Source organism: Acipenser ruthenus, chromosome 11 (assembly GCF_902713425.1).
Source record: "Acipenser ruthenus chromosome 11, fAciRut3.2 maternal haplotype, whole genome shotgun sequence".
Lineage (NCBI taxonomy): Eukaryota > Metazoa > Chordata > Actinopteri > Acipenseriformes > Acipenseridae > Acipenser > Acipenser ruthenus.
The window spans coordinates 31,560,580-31,580,386 of NC_081199.1; the positions used below are offsets into that span (position 1 = coordinate 31,560,580).

The following is a 19,807-nucleotide window of genomic DNA, read 5'->3' on the forward strand; positions in this document are numbered from 1 at the left end:
AGCAGGGACACAGTGTCACATTTGTTTGTTAACCCGGTATCGTCTGGTGAACTTGCTGAGCCTATGGGAGCATTTTCTAGTACCGTAATGTCACTTCTGTCAGTAGATGGTTATGTGGTTGAACTTTTCACCGAGGCTTGAAGATAAAACTGTACCAAGCAACACTTGGAAGTTGTCTATTGGCTATCGCCAATTAGTGTACTCCATTTTACCAACAACAGCTTATACCAATGTGACTTTGTTAATTATTGCTATTTCTACAAGACACAAAATAAAAAATAATACAATTGTATTTTTGTACATGTACCATATGCAGTTTAGAAAATCTTGCTATGTTTCACATTTGGCTGTATATACAGTAATATTGCATGGTATAGAACTACTCTACTCCTCAGTTTATAAAACAGTGTATTGAGAATGCAGTTGATTTTAGTATGTGTGCAGTGTTTTTTTTTTTTTTGTGTGTGTAGAGTGAAATGGCCAATGCTGTGTTTAAAGCTTATGTATTTTTCTGATTTATTTTGTAAACCATATACATGAATGAAAAATCTGATTTTATAAAGTGGATTTTTCCTTTCTGCTGCCAGATAAATAACTATTTTGGAACGTAGTTACATTTCTGAAAATACTGTGTTTTTTAAATGAAATGTAAAGATATGCACACACAAAAAAAAGCTACAAAGTCTCTTACCAAGTCTTATTTGAGCTTTTTAAGCAGATGAATGATTAGCAGAAATAATGACCCTGTCAGCCTTAATCACATTAAAACGTGGTTAACATTTAATTTTTTCCACTTAATATGCAAAAATTTCCACTAGATTTGCAGTGAAGGCCATTGAAATTCCATTATAAGAAGAATAAAAATTTCAGGCATCATTTGTTCAGAGGAGGAGGAGGCCTGGACTAGAAACTGCTGAGTCTTTCTATTATAACTGAATAATTGCACTGCACGCAGACCCACGAATTACAATCTAGACGACGCAGCAATAGGTCAATCCGTACAGTTTTTGTTTTTGTGCCATAGGAAATTGTTGCGCTTGAGAATGTGTTGTCAAAACAGCTGAATGCCCACCGTCACTGCCAAGCATCACATTTCAAACATGATCAAAGAATAAGAAAAGCTGTGGGTTCAGAAGAGCCAAAGTTTAATGCAAATTTGAAGGAATGTAAAACAAACGAAGAAACATGATTGAATTATGGAATACAGCATTTAATTTATTCAGTGAGGGTGAGGTCCTCACACAAAACTCCACAATTCAGAGCCCCTTACAAGGAGCTCTGTAGAGCTATGGGTTTTGGTCTTGCCCTTGACAATGTGAATAATAATTTTACCTAAAATGCATGCACAAGTACATTATATTTAGATGACATGTGGGTGTAGGTTCTCTTTTAAGCTTAAGATTTGAGAGTAGTACTCATGAATCCCCTGCCACCAATGCTACCCGTGACTCCCCACTGAAAGGTTCAGCTTTTCAAACCATTATTTGATAATGAAAAAGTGACATAACTTTGGTTCCTTTTGTAAAGACTAATAAAATGTACCTTAAGAAATACACAATGGGAATGGCAGCAGGAATCCTGAACAAGACTGCAGGAGTTGTCAGTGTGAAAGTGATGTGTAAGATTGTTGACAAAGGATGGGCTGATACATCCGACTGATTCAGCTGTCTAGTGGTTTTGCTCTTTACAAGGCTAAAATAAAATGCATTTTCAAACATTATTTGACAATCTATGGAAAAACCTGAAGTGTTATGTGTAGTGGTACTTGCTATATTTACATTTCACTGCTTTGTATATTTGTAGATATACAGTTGTATCAGTCTTACAGTTTGGAAATATACATTTTTTTTAATGATTAAGTATGATTTATATGGAAACAACTGCCTATATATATATATATATATATATATATATATATATATATATATATATATATATATATATATATATATATATATATATATATATAATGGTACCAGTTCATTTGTATTTAAATATGTCTGTTTTTGTGTTTCATGACTTCTCTGAAACATGTTTCCTAAATATATTTTGTTTTGTTACATGATGCTGTTTTTTCATCCAGATTGGATTTTGACAAAGTTCTGCAGTTGCCTTGTGAGTTTCGAGTTTCATACTGTGCTGGATTTACATCTCTCAAATCACAAAGGCAGAGCACTGAACCTTGAGAATTTGAATACTTTGTTCTCCTAGCAGGGTTTTGTCAGGTCCTGTGTCACTCACTTTAAAGACCTTTAGACCCCCGTGCTCATTTACTGTTCACTTGTACCATTTCTGCTTTTACATTATGAAAATCATCTGTCAACACTTTAAAAGAGTCTCTTCTGTTATTTAGCTGGTGATGTTCAGCACTGTCAAGTTTTTGCCAATTATAGCTTCAGGTACAATGGTCTATTCAGTGGATCAAAGTCTTTTAGTGCTAGGAAATGATTTGTGAATCATTATTCAGCTGTATTGTAGAAGACTGGAATACCCGAGGAATGCAAATAATCCTTGTAAGAATGGATCACAAGCTCTTAAAATGACAACCTGCAACTGCCATTATCTAAGATTGGTGTACTAGCAAGACGCTGTTGTCTTCTGTTTCCTAAGTTTGACAGTTTCTTGATTCATCAGTCACACCAAGCATTGTCCTTGCACAGAAATGTCTACCAGTATGTCCTGAAAGAGTGTGTGCAACGACTCTAAATAAACAAATCTGACCTTTGCTGGTTTTACAGATGGAGCCTTTGTTTTCTTAAAAAAAAAAAAAAAATATATATATATATATATATATATATATATATATATATATATATATATATATATATATATATATACACAATAACATTTACAGTATAGGTGTGTTATCTTTTTGAATACTTTAAGTGAGTTTGCAATCCAAGGTTAAACTAGCCCAGTAGTGGTGTGAAGTTATTTTGTAATATTCCACCAGTTGTACAACAATAAAAGCATGTCTAGGTGCATTTTTTGTTGGAATGATAGTAAAAACCTTGAAGTAGGTAGTAATCTGCTGGGGCTTGAAGATTCTCTTATTGTTTAGTAACTTCTATTACTTTTCACATAGCATGCCAACAAGTTTATAAAGGAAATAAGGATTGCTGATAATGACCGGATATTTCCTAAGTAATCTAAGTATGAGAACTAACAAACTGAAGTGTGGAATGTGTTTTATGCACTTATTTTTTGGGATCAGTCCAAACCCCTGCTGAATGGGTGTGTGCTTAATCTGATAATTGCTCCCATCCCCTGCTGTTTTGTTAAGAATTCAATTCGTCATTAACTGGAGAGTCATCTTTGTCCTGTAAGGTCAGGCGCCCTGCTGTTGCTACCTGTTGGTCCATATCATGAATTACTTTGTCTTGGATTGTAATTACCAATAGATATTTCAGGCTGTTTTATAATGGGGTGGGGACACGACCATACTGATTGCTTGTCCGGTGCTTTCCTTAGGAACTTGCAAGTATAATCTGCTGAACGAAGAGATTGTGCTTGTCTAGAATGAAAGTTTAGCGGAATTGCATTATAGAGAAAATGGCAACCATGACCATACAGTCCTCCAGCCTGTTTGTCGTGCCAGAGTACTGTATTAAACTTCTTCTGTGCCTTTAAAAGTGGAAATGTGAATTAATTTATTATATTTATTTTAATGAGTTGATTGGGGGGGGTTGAAAGCTGTCGCCTGGTAGTATCTTGACCTTGGAAAGCGATACACAAAAAAAAGTCATCATAAACCATGCGGTTCTTATGAATATGTATGTGCCACCAGTACTGGATAATGAATGTAGAACTGTCAAGCATGCACTACATGCTAATGTTGTAACCTTTGTTGTCTGCAGGTTGGCAAAAATTAAAGAGTGGGTGGACAAGCATGACCCGGGAGCCTTGGTCATCCCGTTTAGTGGTGGAGTGGAACTCAAGTTCCAAGACATGAGTGACGAAGAGAAACAGAAGTATTTGGAAGAGAACAAGACACAAAGGTTAATTAGCATTCGTTTCCCCCACTTTATTATCAACTATTTCCTTGCTGTAATTTAATTGCTTGTGCTGATAGAATAATAAATGACAGAGTAATTACCATTATAAAGAAGGAATCGTTCTCGTTGCTGTAACACACAGTGAAAGGATTTATTTAAAATTAAGTTTTTAACTGTCATCTGTCATCTCTGGGTAATTATAACTTGGGTGTTTTTATGTATTTTTTTAAGACTATAAAAACTACTTTGGCAGAGTATTTCGTAGGTACTTATGAATAGTAAAAATGAATGCATTTAGGTTCTAAACACAATTTAAATAAATGAAGTGGCTGTGGAGGAAATATAAGTCTCATATGGCCAATATAATGTATTATTATTGATTTATATATGTATAAAAAAGCAGGAGATAATCTGTGTTTTCATTGGTACAGTAACTGCTCACACTTGCACAATACCTCATTCACTTCAGTTCTCTTTTTCTTTTTTTTTTTTTCTCCTCAATATAATGCCAGTGAATACATTTCTAATAACTTACAAGAAAATGTGTTGCTTGAGTATATTGAGCATGAAGCAGAAATCTGAGGTTGGTGTCTTTGTTTTGCAGCGTGTTAACTAAGATCATCAAGAGTGGATACGCTGCTCTCCTGCTGGAATACTTTTTCACAGCCGGACCAGATGAAGTGCGCGCATGGACCATAAGGGTATGTTTCATAGTTATTCACCAGCTACATCCAGTTCCACACGATTGAATTCAGATTGATATCACTGACTTTGAAGTTTGTCATGGTAGCGGTTAGCTAGTCATTACAGATGAGGTTTTTGTCCAGGATAACTTTAATTATTTGTGAGCTGTTGAACAGTGAAAGTGGGGCTGCATTGATTGAGGTGGGTAACAATTGATTCTGCCTATTACATACTCTGAATTTTTTCATCCTGTAGAATCTGTCTTCCCTCCTCCTGTGGTCAGAGATAAGACGCCTCAGTATTGTGCTTGCTTAATCTGTGTGACTGGGTTTGTCTCCAGTGAAATTGATGTCGCTTTTCATTTGCCGTTTGTTGGGGGTTACTGGTGGCTTTTTACCCTTGTATCTTAGTTACCTTTCGTTTTGTGCATTTAAAGACCACAGAGTAACCATAATACAGATGTTGCATATGAGTAAATGGGATATTTTATTGATAATGGAAAGGGCAAAATAGGATTCTTTATCTTTTAAAAACATATGCATGTGTTAAACATTTACTAAATGTATGTACATTATACATTTAATTTGTCTTACATTTTATATTTTTTATTTGAAAACAGGATAGAGCTGTTGATGTATTGACTTGCCTTTTTTTTAACAAGCCTTTTATATTTGTTAGTATTATAATTTTCTTGACTTTTTTTTTTTAATCACATACTAATTTCTTAGCTTTAACATTAAACCTCTTTAGGAGCTGAAATACACCTACAAGTTATTTGTTTTAAGTTTAAAATGACCTTTCCTTTTATTTCAATATAACACGATTGTATTTCCTTCAAGGAAACCTATAATGAATGCCCTGTTTTATTATATGACTGATTATAAGTAGCCTTGATTTTATGTGAGGGGCATTTAGTCAGGTAAGCATCAGTGAGTAACTATATTAACCCAATACATCTCTTATTGTAAAAACTGCATTCTATAATGTCAGGCTCTTTAGCACTTTAACATGCTTTATTAGGCAGCCTTGAGGTCACCATTATCTATCAGCCTACTCTGCATGGTTATGTGTGCACAGAATGTGTATCCTTATAATTCAACATATGGGGCAATCGCATTATAATGTATTTTTCTCCACCTAGACAAACCTGGATGCTGATTTATGATGGTTATACTTACAAGTGCTCTATCAATGAAATTACATAGAGATTATAATATATTGGAGTCATTAAATACACATCATTCTTTGGCATGAAATATGTTGACCCTGACCTTATTATATACATAATTTAAAGTTTCAGATCACAAAGCTAGATTGACAAAATGCTGATTGTAATTGATGATGATGAGGTGGTAAAGGTTTGTTGTGATGTCACACATTATCTCTTCCACTGTGGCAATTTTAATGTATACAAATTGATTTAAACAAATAAATTTGATTGACTTGGAATATAAAGTAAATATTGAATACAATTTATAAGCTGTAGATCTGGGAGACTATTAATTAATAAAAGGCAAGAATGACATTGATTTTAAACTCCCATGTAGCTGTTGCCTCTATTTCATAACAAGTCATATAATTACACTGTTAAAGAACAAATGCTGCAAAAATCATAAAAAATGTGAAGGGTTAACCTTGTGAGGAGTTTATTTTTTGAGTACATTTGTAATATGAGGACTCCGACCAGACTACTACATGTCGTGGTATATTTGTAAACTGCTAGTTATGATCCGTGTAGGTCAATAAATTCAATTATAATCTCAGTTTCTGTAAGCAAAACCTCACCTTGGATGCCAGAGATGATCAGAGGCTAAGCTGAAACCCACAATGAAAGAAGATTGCTTCAACTGAAATCAATACTACCTCGAAATCTGTATCAAAAATTGCTGCCTGCATTGATAGCGGCAGTGTGCGCTTATCTTGAATGAATTCAGCCCATGTGAGTAGCATCGGAACAGTATTCCCATATCAGGAGCAGTGATTGTACTCATGACATGCCAAGCGATATGAAGCAATGTTTCAGTGAATCCGGATTTGGTATCAAAAGAGGTGACTGTCTGTGCTGTAATCCATCTTCTTAAAAAAAAAAACAATTAATTTTCTTTGGGTTTTTTTTTTTCCTGACAGAAAGGGACGAAGGCTCCTCAGGCTGCAGGCAAGATCCACACAGATTTCGAAAAGGGCTTCATTATGGCTGAAGTAATGAAATTCGAAGATTTTAAAGAAGGCGGCACTGAGAGTGCTGTCAAGGTGAGACTTTTCTTTTGGAACAGCTGAGGCATTCTTTTCGATTGAAAGAAGTCTCTTGCGATTAGTAGATCTGACAGTCACTTTGGACTGTGAACTAGTCAGCCACTACAAATGTACTTCACCTTTACACAGGGGAAGGTATTACCACACTTCTCTTACTCTAGTGCTGACAACCTAACAGTCTTCATGACTAAATACTTTCTTTTTGTTGAAGTCCAGTAATTGTCATTTTACACATACATGTAGGCTCAAACTGAAATTGGAAGGGAAAAAAAAGAAATCTAGCTTCAAATTTTGTTTTTCCAGATTTATAGAAAGCAACTATCATAATTGTCAGCTTACTAAATATAGCCATATAGCTATGTTGAAACATTTACAATGGGATGGCAGGCTATGGCAGTGATGTGTAAAATGAAAAGTCTGGTTAAATAAAGTGTGTAATTTTTAACATAACTGTTTCACGGATGAACAACCAGGTTTAACACATAAAAAATGGCTTGTATATCCTCCTCAGATTTCTAGATTTATTTATTTAACTATACAAAAATACAAATACGATATTATTATTATTATTATTATTATTATTATTATTATTATTATTATTATTTATTTCTTAGCTGACGCCCTTATCCAGGGCGACTTACAATTGTTACAAGATATCACATTATTTTTTACATACAATTACCCGTTTATACAGTTGGGTTTTTACTGGAGCAATCTAGGTAAAGTACCTTGCTCAAGGGTACAGCAGCAGTATCCCCACTGAGGATTGAACCCACAACCTTCCGGTCAAGAGTCCAGAGCCCTAACCACTACTCCACACTGCTACCCTGCGTATAAATATGTATATTTACCACAGTAATGCACTTTGAGGGGGCTCCAAAGTGGCGCATACGGTAAAGGCACTCCGCGTGGAGTGCAGGATATGCCCTATAGCCTGGAGGCGGTCGGTTCGAGTCCAGGCTATTCCACTGCTGACCATGGACGGGAGCTCTCGGGGTGACGCATAATTGGCCGAGCGCCGCCCGGGGGCGGGGGAGGGCTTAGGTCGGCCAGGGTGTCCTCGGCTCACCGCGCACCAGCGACCCCTGTAGACTGGCCGGACGCCTGCGGGCTTGCCCGTAAGCAGCCCAGAGTTGCGTTGTCCTCCAACGCTGTACCTCTGGGTTGGCTGCGTGGCGGGCCTGCAGAGTGAAAAAAAAAAGCGGTCGGCTGATGGTACACGCTTTGAAGGACAGCGTGTGTTAGTCTTCGCCACTCCTGAGTCAGCGCAGGGGTGGTAGCGGTGAGCAGAGCTTAAAAATAAATAAATAAATAAATACAATTGTATATGTCAAATTGGGAGAAAAGTGGGGTAAAATTAATTGCCGACTACTAAATAAAAAAAATAAAATAAATGAATGCACTTTGAAATCTGACTTACCTGACAGCTGTTATTTTTTGCCAGTATTCTACATATAAAAAGTACTATGTTTCACATTGTTTCTTCTACATGAATATTAACATTATCCATTCACTCCTTCAAGCCCAGGTATAGCTATTTAAATGGGATTACAATGACAATGGTGGCGTGAAAATTATTATGGGAGTTGGCATATTATTAAAGTGTTCCACCCACGCAGTAACTGAGGTCAACTCATGGGGCTGTTGTCTTGGTGGAACAGGTTTAAGTGGTTTTATGCTTTTATTATTCCATTGCATGTACATATTAAACAAAACAAAAGTACTTGTACAAGAATATTCTGCATCTTAGAGACCTTGTTTTTTGTCAGTGTGCAAAGACCAACATTAAATACAAAATAAACATTTCAAAGAGTTAGGTGATCATCTTAGTAAAGCATTATTAACTTTGAATATTGTTATATATTCTAATGTTATCTAATAACAATAAAAACATATAGAATTGATTACTTTAATTGAAAAAGGATACTGTAGACAACCAACTATCCAAGATAAGGTCTTGGTATAACTTTGAATACTACTTTTGTTTTGGTTAAATAGTATAGTGATGACATTGCCTACCCCCCAGTGTTTGGATAGTGAAAAGGCAGACCTCCTGAACAGGAGCCCCCCCCCCCCCCACCACCACCACACACACACACACACACACACACACACACACACACACACTCACTCACTCACTTACTTCCTCTGCCTGAACTGACCACAAAACATTCCTGGTTTACTGGAACATTTAGACCAGCCTGCTGGAGAGATCCTTGCATGTCAACAGAACATTATGCTGTTCACTTTATGAAACTCATTATCTATGGTACAGATGCTTTTTATCTGTACAATTCCTTAGATTTATATTTTATATCACATTTTGTATGTTTTTAGTTATGTTTTATTTTATAGGTGTCTGACAAAAATGCATTTTAGAAACATTATAAATTATTTCAGTATTGTTCCAAATTAAAATACATAGTTATTTTACATCTGGTTGGAGGGAATTGATATTCATATCATTATTAAATTATATTAAACTGGATGTTTAGAAAATATCAGTGACTACAATAAAGGGTATATTATGAACATTCTTTAAAAAAAAAAAAAAAAAAAAACACATTGAAGTGAAATTCCCAAAAGTTGAAATCTAAAGGTCTAAATTCAGCTGAGAAAAGAGCAGAGGTTTTCACTGCATGTTATCGGGTTAATCCTTTTTTTTAGGTTTGATTTCTGTGTTGAGCACAAGTACAGCATAACTAATACCATTTAATGTCAGTGCTATGAAGTAGACATTGAGTAGCTCTGTGTGGGTTTTATAGTCTACAGGGATATCACATTATTAGTAATCAGATCTGCTTAGGCAAAGCTTGCTTCTCCAGATGGTTGCTTTCAAGTGCAAATGAACTGGTTGGACATGTCTGGTTTAATACATACTCAGGAATCACAAATAGCCATTGATTTTTTTTTTTTTTTTCAACCAGTGTTCTGGTGGTATTGAGAATGGATTAAATGGTCTCCAGAGCATTTAAAAGGAACATCGTTTCTTTTAATTAATTGTACACTCAGACAAACCAGAATGCATAAACTAACGCATATAAGCACATCAAGTGAAGTATATCAAGTTTGATTGGGGGGAAAAAATAAAATAATATAAAACCAATGTTTATGAAAGAAGACATTTAATCTTTCACATTATTAAACACTTAAAATACATGTTTAAAAAAACAAAACAAAACAAAAAAAACAGTACTTGTAAAATGTTCTATGAACAGGAAATCAGTACTGCATTAAGAGTAGGATTAAAAAGCCAAAGTTATTTTTGGGGAAATTTACCAAATAATCCACAACATAATTATTCACCTAAACCATTTTTTTTTTTTTTACAGGCTGCTGGAAAATACCGACAACTGGGTAGAAACTACATTGTTGAGGATGGAGATATTATCTTTTTTAAATTTAACACACCGCAGCAGCCCAAGAAGAAGTGATTTGATAGCATTTTGCATAACAAATGAACTGTGCAGTCAAGGAAAATGTGTTTTATTGTTTTAGAAAGAATAGCTGGAAACCCATGATTGAGACCTGCCAAGGTTGAGCAACTGTCCCACTTCCCAGTCATATTATCACAGACTGTTTTTTGGCTTTTATAATACAGCTCCCTCTGAAGCATAAGCACTAAATGTTGACAGCATTGCTATTTAAGATTAGGGCCCCACTCTAAATTGTAGAAGCATTTTAGGAACCATATTACTCTCATGATACTTCATTAATCTCCATCGTGTAAGCCAAACCTGACACATTTGACAGCAGGGACAATGCAACTTGCTCCTTTCTGAATCTACACATAATGCATGTTTTACAGTACCCCAGATGTCTACACTCAATAAAACATTTGACAAAACCAGCCTGTGTGTGTTTGGGGATGTCTGTATTGACTGACTGTGGTGTGCTGAATGTGATATGACACCTGGTGTAAGCTGATTACAGAATTTAAAGACGGGTGTGATACAGTAGCTGGCAGCATGGGGCTGCTGTAATTGTATCTGTTCAAGTGATTCTTTTATTGGATTCAAAAGGGTAGGTTACTGATGGTTTCATAAAAACAAAAAAATGAGAAAGAAAATGCTGTAGGTATTCGTTCATTGGGCATTCAAAACCCCTTTGAAAATTTGTCCTGGTAAAATAAAGGCTCAAAATGAAGCTTAGTCATTTTGGTGATGATATAAAAAAGGCTAATGACCTTTTAAATATTTCATTTATTTGTTTTTGTTTGAAGGAAGGGTCGGGGATACATCTGGTGATGTTTGGCTTTCTTTCCAACATGCAACAAAATTGCATCTTTGTTTACTGCAGTACTCATTTAGCACCAAGTAACTTTTACAGAAGACTTAAATTGTTTCAGTTTAATACAGAGAAATACCTGCAAATTGACATAAGGTAGACAAATATATTAATATTGGATGGGTCTACTTCCTATATCAGGAGCAGTCTGCAGGAGCGGAGTTGTCTATTTCAGTGGAGTGGAAGGACTTAACCAATTCTGAATTGGCAATATATGGAATAATTAAAATGTAGTTTTTAAGACATTCAAAGTCACATCTGTTTTGTCCAATGCATAAAACATGTACACTATTTGGTACTGAGGGTTTGATCTTGTAGAACCAATACAAACGTATTTACTGGCTGTGCTTCAGGATTTGATTGATTTTTCTCTTTGATATTGCAGACTGTTGAACACTAAATAAAACCTGTTTCATCTCACTTTTGACCTTTCCAACTAGAAGTTTTGCTTACAACCCATTTTCTTGGTTCAGTGTTTGAAACAAACCGTTATTATGGGATCAATTCAATTGACAAAATACCGACAAGACATTGCAAATTCTAAGCAAAGAACCTTTGATTTTTTGTTTCGTTTTGTTTCTTAGATCAATTGAATACACCAATTTGGTATCTATCTGGTACCTTCTATGAAGTGATTACAGAGGTTATTTTAAATTTTTAAGTCATATTGTTAAATTACTGTATACTGTAAGTAAGTTTCTCATTAAGCCATAATTACAGGTCCATGTATTTTTTATAATTGTTATCTTTTTTTCTTTACAAGCTTTACTATTATTTATGTACAGTAAAGGAATGTTTGCTGTACAACTGAAAAGCAGGAATGCTTTCACCACGAGGTTGAATACAGAGTGAAGCAACTCCATGAGAATATTTTTCATACATAAATATCCCAACGTGCATGTGAAATAAAAAGGGTGATTCGAGATGCATTGGGATGGAATAAAAATAGGTTATTTATACTTGTATTGGAATAGAGAAATATATATTTGTATATATGGGGTTGAAGCACAACTAGACATTTTATAAGGTAGTTAAAGTATGTATGGACATCTCTATATGTAACAAACTAACAGAACGCGCACCTACGACAAATTACACAGCACTAATACTGGAAAAGGGGTTGAGTTCCCAATATTAATATGCATATTGTAATAGTTTAGATATATGTACAATATGAACTGCAATTAAAAAACATTCAATTAATTATTTTATATTTATAATAGGAAATCTTCAATCTTATTGTATACAGTCGGATGCAAGCTTTTGTCATGCAAAAATGTTATTTTTGATAAAAGCTTGGAAGGGTTTGTATTTTATTTTATTTTTTTATAAGCAGCCTACCAGATTGTGAAGTAGTGGTTTATTTAGAGATATTGTGCAGGGCTTTCTCTGCAGGCATAATTAGATACCTTCCTATCATTCGAATACCTCTCGTTACTGTAGAGATCCTGACCTGCCGTGAATAGGCGAGCCTTCACTGGAACCCCAAGTGTTGCTTCAAGAGAAAGTAGATCCAGCAGTGGAGCAGCACTACACAGATGTGATGCATAAGGAAAACCTTCTACTACATATAACTGCCTTTAAAAAGACTTGGAATGGAACCTGTTTGTACAAATTCTATCAGCCCAGGAAACAATTAAAACATGAAAAGAATACGGCATTCTCTAAGCCAACTGATACTGTATATGCCACACACCCAAATCAATGTAAGTGTAGGTTTGGGATAATGACTTTCCAGTTTAGTCTAAGCAGATGGTGAAGCATTGCTTGGGTCAGACCCCTGAATACAGTCCTCAATAGAAGTGTGTGATTGTAATGTCGTGCTAGACCAATGCACGACGCTCTATCATGGCATGATTTCCCAAAGGTAGCTAATTATGAACCAAGTAGCTTCAAGGCTTTATTGCAATTATATTGATACAGATTTAGAGTTAACAATTACTAAAAGACACTTACTAGTTTATTCTTGTATGTATTATTAAAGAGGAAGTGTTTCATTGCCGGGGCAAGGCAGTTGATTTGTAGTACTGAACATTTTAAACATCAGATCGGTCAGATGGAAAGTGTTAATGGACCTTGTGCAGAACCGAGTGAACATGTGTGTAATAATTAGAGACTCCTTGTCACTCAGTGACCTTACAAATTTATGAAACTGGAAAATTGTTTTCCTAACACACCAAATACATGCCAGCGTGTGCAAGAAAAGGAGTATGCTCATAGATCTATTAATAGGTAATGTCCCATGCTTTGGTACAACAGTTTACAATTGTGCACATTGTGTTCTTCCAGCATTATGAAGGAATATCAAATCGATCCAACAAATTATAAGAGTCGTAAGCTTTCAAAGAAACAAGCGTTACGAAGAAAAGAAAAATCAGTTTGTGCGCTGCAGGAGCTTGTGCACATAATTATGCTTATGCATTCCCCTAAGTAAAAATAGCAAGTCGTAATCATCTGACAAGCAGTCCATTTCAGGCTTATGTTTGTAAGACTTGCAAACTGATATTCAAAGAGTCTTTCTCCAATACAAAACCTGCACCAAAGTTCTGTTTGGCTGGTTCTAGCAATGGTTGCACTGGGGCATTAAGCTATGAAAACCATGCTGACATAAAAAATATTATTCAAGCATACTTTACTTATGCACTCTGTATCTTGCAGGATGGGTTGTAACTTTCTATTTAAACATAACTTGTAAACTTGTTTTTGTTCACACCTAAGCACCCTATTTTGTTAGCATGAGTTACTGAGTTACATGAGTTACTGATTAGGGTTATTTATTTTGTAGTTTTATAAGAAAAAGTTTTCAAAAGGAAATCATGTGTCCACATGTATTGTTATTTGAATTATTGAAAACTGGTGCACTGACATGTCAGAGATCTTTTATGTGTAAAAAAACAAAACTGATCACGTACATTACTCATATTTGATTACAGATCATGTAGGTGGAAGGAAAGTTAGCAGCATTGTGATTGACAGTTATTAAGATTGTGTTATGTCTTTTGGTTCCAATACATTGTCAGGATCATCAATCAAACGCTACCACTGTGCCCTGAGGAAAACCACAATGCCTTCAGACAAGGCTGGCAATGAGTAGAAAGCAAATTGAAGGAACTGGGATCATAAAAGGACAAAAACGTATGATTATAAATCATGGACTTTCAATGTTAACCGAAAAGGGCTGCATCAGCTTTTCAAATAATCCCTTTCATAAAAGTCAAGCGTGTAAAAATAAAATAAAAATAGATTAAGTGGCATCGTACAAATAATAGAATTTAATAAGTGGTTGCGTGTAAAATGTAACATGTATCAAGCAGTAATATGTTTTTTTTTTTCTCACAGTACAGTATATAGTCATGGTAATCTGAAGGCAAATAAATAAAACAAAAATAATTACGAACAATGTTTCCATTTGGCATACTGTATAACAGCAATAATCCACACTTCCCAAAGCCATATACATATCCCCATGAATTATATAAGAAACATGTTGCATAAATCTGTGCTGTAAAAAAGAAATTCACCAGGACATAGAGAGGTCTATTCAACTGGTCGAAACGGTGTTGGGTGTAAATACCACCGTTGTTTAAATCCTTGGTGTTTTACACATGCTCACTCAAATGCACTGTCAGTGATTTGATTGTCATTTACATCAGCCACAGATTAGACTCTCAAAACAAATGCCAGCCCATGTTCATCCAAATTGTATGAACAGTTCCTAAAATATAGCTACAACAGCAATGAATAACATGTATTAGTGGAATAACCTATAAACAAATTATCATGCCCAATTGAACTGTTACCGAGATAAAGCTGTCATAACCAAATAGCAGGCTAATGTCCCATTACCTACTGTATGTGACATTCCCAAGATTTGTCCTGAGAAACGTCTTAACGCACAATTGGATAAACGGTTCTTAAGAAATACCATGTTCCTGGGAGTTCTATTGTTTTGGGTGCATGACAGAAATTGTTCGAACAAGAGCACGATAATCTAGTTGTGATTTATTGCCTTTGCCTTGGGGCAAAACAAACATGCCACAGAGAGTGCAATCTTTTTTGTATTCATTTCTGTAAAAATATCCTTGATAAGAAGGTGGGTCCACATCAGCTTCTGTACCAAGCTTCTAACATCCCCCAAAGTCTAATGTAGCATCCCAGATAATAACAGGTAATGCATGGCAGTCTCTGCATGTCCAGAAAGGATTACATATGTAACATCATTAACCTTTATTTTTTTTTTGCCTTTCTGTTTTCAACTTTCTTTTTCAAGTTTGATCTCATTCAAAATACTCAATAGTGTGTTAGTTGTCTAGTGGTAGGAAATTCTAGGTGTTAGCTTATGTCCCACGTACACGCAGTTACTACATTTGAGAAATGTAACTAAAGTGTTAATTGTAATAAAAATCAATACCGGTATTTTAAGTTAATTAAAACTGCACTCGTCTGAATTGAACCACTAGGGGGGGCGCTGTCTTGTGCTTCCTGTAGTGCTGCATCCAAATCACAGAGCAAAGCAGCACGTAACTTCCAGTAACAATTTAGTCCTACCCAAACTTGGGAATTCGGGAATTCGCAGTAAAAAAAAAACAACAAAAAAAAAAAAAAAAAAAAAAGCTTTATGGAAAGTTGGCAGCTCACTTTTGAATTTGAATGCGAATGAAAGCACATGATGTTTCTGATTAGTTGTAAAGCTCATGATGTTTGTTTGGGAGACTCCCCTGGCAGTTCTAGCAGCGCATGCTTAGAGACCAGTCACTGATATCTGGCAGTGAATGCAGTTATCAGATAAAATGACAAGTGCTTCCATAACCCAAAGAGAACGAAATGAAGTTTGAAGAACATTCCCCAAAGTCCATGTCAGCCTTTGTTATACAATCTGTTCTCTTACCTTTTGGGAGATAAGGCAACAGATGAAGTAACTCACACAAACTGTATCAGACAAAACAATCAAATCCGCAGCAGGGCTCCATCTGGGATGTTAAAGTGCAAAAGGTTTTTTAAATGCCAAGTCGAAACAAACATAATACAGATACTGATCGAGAGATCAGCAGTGGACAAACTTGCCCCTAACACTGTAAAGACAATATAAATCACAAGCTATTAAATAATAACAATCTGTTCTGAAATGCGGGCCACCACTGGTGCAGTATCACCAAACATGCATGCAGTCTATAGGGATAAACTGGAAAAACAGTGACTGCAGCTGACAAAGTGTTGATGATTGGTGGGTTGTATAGAAAGCTAAGTTACGGTTTCCATGTAAACTCCTTTATCTGAATAGCATCAATACAAACTAGTTCCATGAGCCGGGAGCTGGTTGGATAAAAGGGCTTCAACTGAATATGGTAATCAGAAATAAAAGAACAGATTAAATAGTGAAGCATGCTTTATGTAGAAACTGTCAAGTAATAATCTTGGTAATTGCCTGCAATTTTCTCTATTTCTAGGTAATACAGTACCTGTTAAAAGGGTTCAAGCTGGAGTAAGGGTAGCAAAACATTATTTGGCAACAAATCCTAACAATTGTAATGACAGCAATGTAAAGACTTAGCAAAATGCTAAGGATAGTGTGCCCTGACCAGTCAATATTTAATGAGATACAGGTAAAACATTGTAAATATAATTCATAAATATTCCTGTATTATATTATTTTACATCTGCGTTCATTTGACTGTTTACACGATGTTTAAGATGTACCGTTTAAAGCCCTTTTAAACATGTCTTACCTCATTAGCATATTGTTGTTTTCCAAACCTTTTGTTTTTATTCTTGTTTTACTTTGACTGACAGCAGGCTCATTTATTCCGACCACTACAACACCCACACATAGTTTCCTACGTGCAGCATAAGGCCCTGTCCACACTATGCCTTTAAACCGTATTAGTTGCATTTAAGCCGGCTTAAAAGTGCTAAATACGGTTTGCGTCCACACTACGCACCATTTAATACCGTACTGGAGAACCAGACTCGAGACCACCTCAGGAGGTAGTCTCGAGTCCGGTTCTAATTAGATCGCATCAGGTAGTGCGGTTTATCACAAGTGTGGACGCTGTAATACCAAACTACATGTTTTGTGTATCCTCCAATATCCTAAATTGCTTTGTGGTATGTTTGGCGAAATACTCAGCACAGGCGCCCGAAGGAGTTGCTATCTGTACACTCCGCACTAGGTATTCATTTTTATGCTTCAAAAAATCTTTCAGGACATCTCTGTTAAACTAGTGGGGAAAATCGTATTTTTTCTTGAATCGTACTTGTACTTGCTAGAACCAAAGTCATTGTATTTATCTTGCTCTTAACCGTATTATTACTTGTACTGTGATCCTTGAAATGTATTTTTGTTTACGACTGTAAGTCGCCCTGGATAAGGGCGGCTGCTAAGAAATAAATAAATAAATAAATGAATAAATAAATAAATAAAACACAGCGTTAAATTAGGCGGCTGCAAAAATGAAATGCGAGTTAAAAGTAGGATCGGGGATGAACAAATTACGTAATTTGTCAGCTCTGTTTGAAATAAAATTAAGAGGACCAGAATTAGACTCAGGCAAGATATGAAGGTAAAAACAAAGATTGTTTTGTAATTAACAGCTTTTTCTGAGTTTAATTATAAAACAGAATCAGCTCAATTTGTTTAAAGGGACTTCACCTGATTAAAAATAAAACCTGAAAACTTCAAGCCCTACTTGTGTGTGTGTGTTCGGATTTACTTTTTCCGCAGTACTTGTAATATTTAATTTATGCAATACGGACCTCTGTTAATATGGGGCATAACACATTATTTTAAAATATAATACAGTGCATGCTGGGATAATATCGTATTAATTTCCACGGTGGGTTGCGCTGCTGGGGATTGTAACTGAACTATTCTAATGGTGTGTGGACGCAATAAACCTGACTAAACATGAAATGGTACTTCAGTGTGGACGCTTTGAGCTGGATTAATTAGAGCGGTTTCGAGTACGGTTTTCGAGATCGGTTATGTAGTGTGGACAGGGCCTAAAGCAATACGTACAATAATGCTCACATGGGCTTTAAATTAATAACTGCATCATAAGAACGCATAAGACTCAGAGTAAGTGAGTCCCTTACTGTTTTGCTGTTAGTCTTCGTTATGTTCATTTTTCACTGAATCTGCTGAAGCCCATTTATCCAGCCACATTGATGTATGTTTATTGGAAGTACAGTAAAGCTCTATTAATATTATCCAGTGAGATTTCCATGAAATTGATTTGTTCTGATCGTATGACATACTATAGACCTGTTCGTTTAGCATTCACCATGAAGAATCCTCCCGAGCCCATTAAGTACCAAATTCATTTTACTTTGAAAAAAATCAGAACACCAGCTGTATTTAATTTGATACATTCTAAATCAGTATTTCTTTACAGAAAAAAATGTAAATCCTTCGTTATGACTACAAACTGCTGTGTCTTATTTTGAGTTCACTAGTCAAGTCAGAACTGCCCGTAATGAGACCAGAGAAATTTCACGCCACTACGAAGCTCAGCACTGAAAATTGAGCTAATCGTCACTGTGGGTTGGAAAACACTAAGAAATGTATCATTTTAAAGTCATTGTTGAGTGCAGCTAAACTTTCTATACATGTCCTGAAAGTTTCATTCACACTCGTTACTTATAAAGTGGGGAGAAAAAGGCAAATTTGTGGTTAGACCGTTTTCAAAAACCTTCGATACCTCTACGCGGAAGAGCGCGCGTACGTGACGTCAGACAGGACATTCACTGTTGTAAACAAATGCAGTAGATGGAGGACAGAAGTGAAAGCGATGTTACCGGTTCGGATGTTTTATCATCTTAAATCAAACAGATCAGAAATGTTGGTCTTGTGCTTCATTTATATTTGCTTCACAATGTAAAAAAAAAAAAAAAAAAACTCGGTCGGTTGACACCCTTTAAACATAAACAAATAAACAAAAAATAATACAGACTCTATCGTCTTTGTTTCGAGACAAAAAAAAAAAAAGTGAGTTCTCCCAGCTCAGGAACTCCGTACAAAATAGCCAGTCTCTAGTTTCTTCACTGTTGGCGTCAGACCTGGTCTGGTTAACACATTTTCCCTTTGTCAACAGAGCAGTAGAGCTTTGCTTGGGTAACAGAGGTGTTTGTAAAATTAAAGTCTGCTTAATGTTAATGTAATGTCATGTAATTTTATCGTAGTGTATTTGCTTTTCTCTCCAAACTCACTTTTTGCGTTCCAGGCAATAATTGACTATTGGCTGTATAGTGTAAGGCCCAGATGGGATCTTACTCTATTACCCATAACAAACAAGTGAAAATATTGGCTTCAGCTGAGTGATAAGTACGGCTGGACAACAAAAAAGCAACATCAAAATAACAGGGGACAAGTTGTTCTAATGCTAATGAGAGGAAAGAGCTGTGTTGTGGTGCCTAGGCTTTAATCATACATCTCTAGAGAAGTGCTGTGTGGAATTGGATTTTGTATACTTTGCTACTGGCGCAATCTGATCAATGTGAATTAGTGTTCACAATGTAGGTAACTGTTAGGCTGCACTCTGACGGGATAGTGATGAGGTAATGGTGTCCAATGACACATTTATTTTACTATC

At 35.7% G+C, this 19,807-nt stretch overlaps 1 protein-coding gene across 3 annotated transcripts in view; it reads left to right on the forward strand.

Moving 5' to 3' along the window:
• LOC117426142 (obg-like ATPase 1) overlaps nt 1-10,782 on the forward strand; it is a 42,370-nt gene extending 31,588 nt beyond the window's left edge. For all 3 annotated transcript variants that reach the window (XM_034043475.3, XM_034043474.3, XM_059033668.1), the window contains exons 8-11: nt 3,858-3,998; nt 4,600-4,696; nt 6,807-6,929; nt 10,265-10,782. In XM_034043475.3, the coding sequence (XP_033899366.2) occupies nt 3,858-3,998; nt 4,600-4,696; nt 6,807-6,929; nt 10,265-10,366 (463 nt within the window). In that variant the 3' untranslated portion in view covers nt 10,367-10,782. The remainder of the gene's footprint in view (nt 1-3,857; nt 3,999-4,599; nt 4,697-6,806; nt 6,930-10,264) is intronic.
• Nucleotides 10,783-19,807: the final 9,025 nt, after the last annotated feature.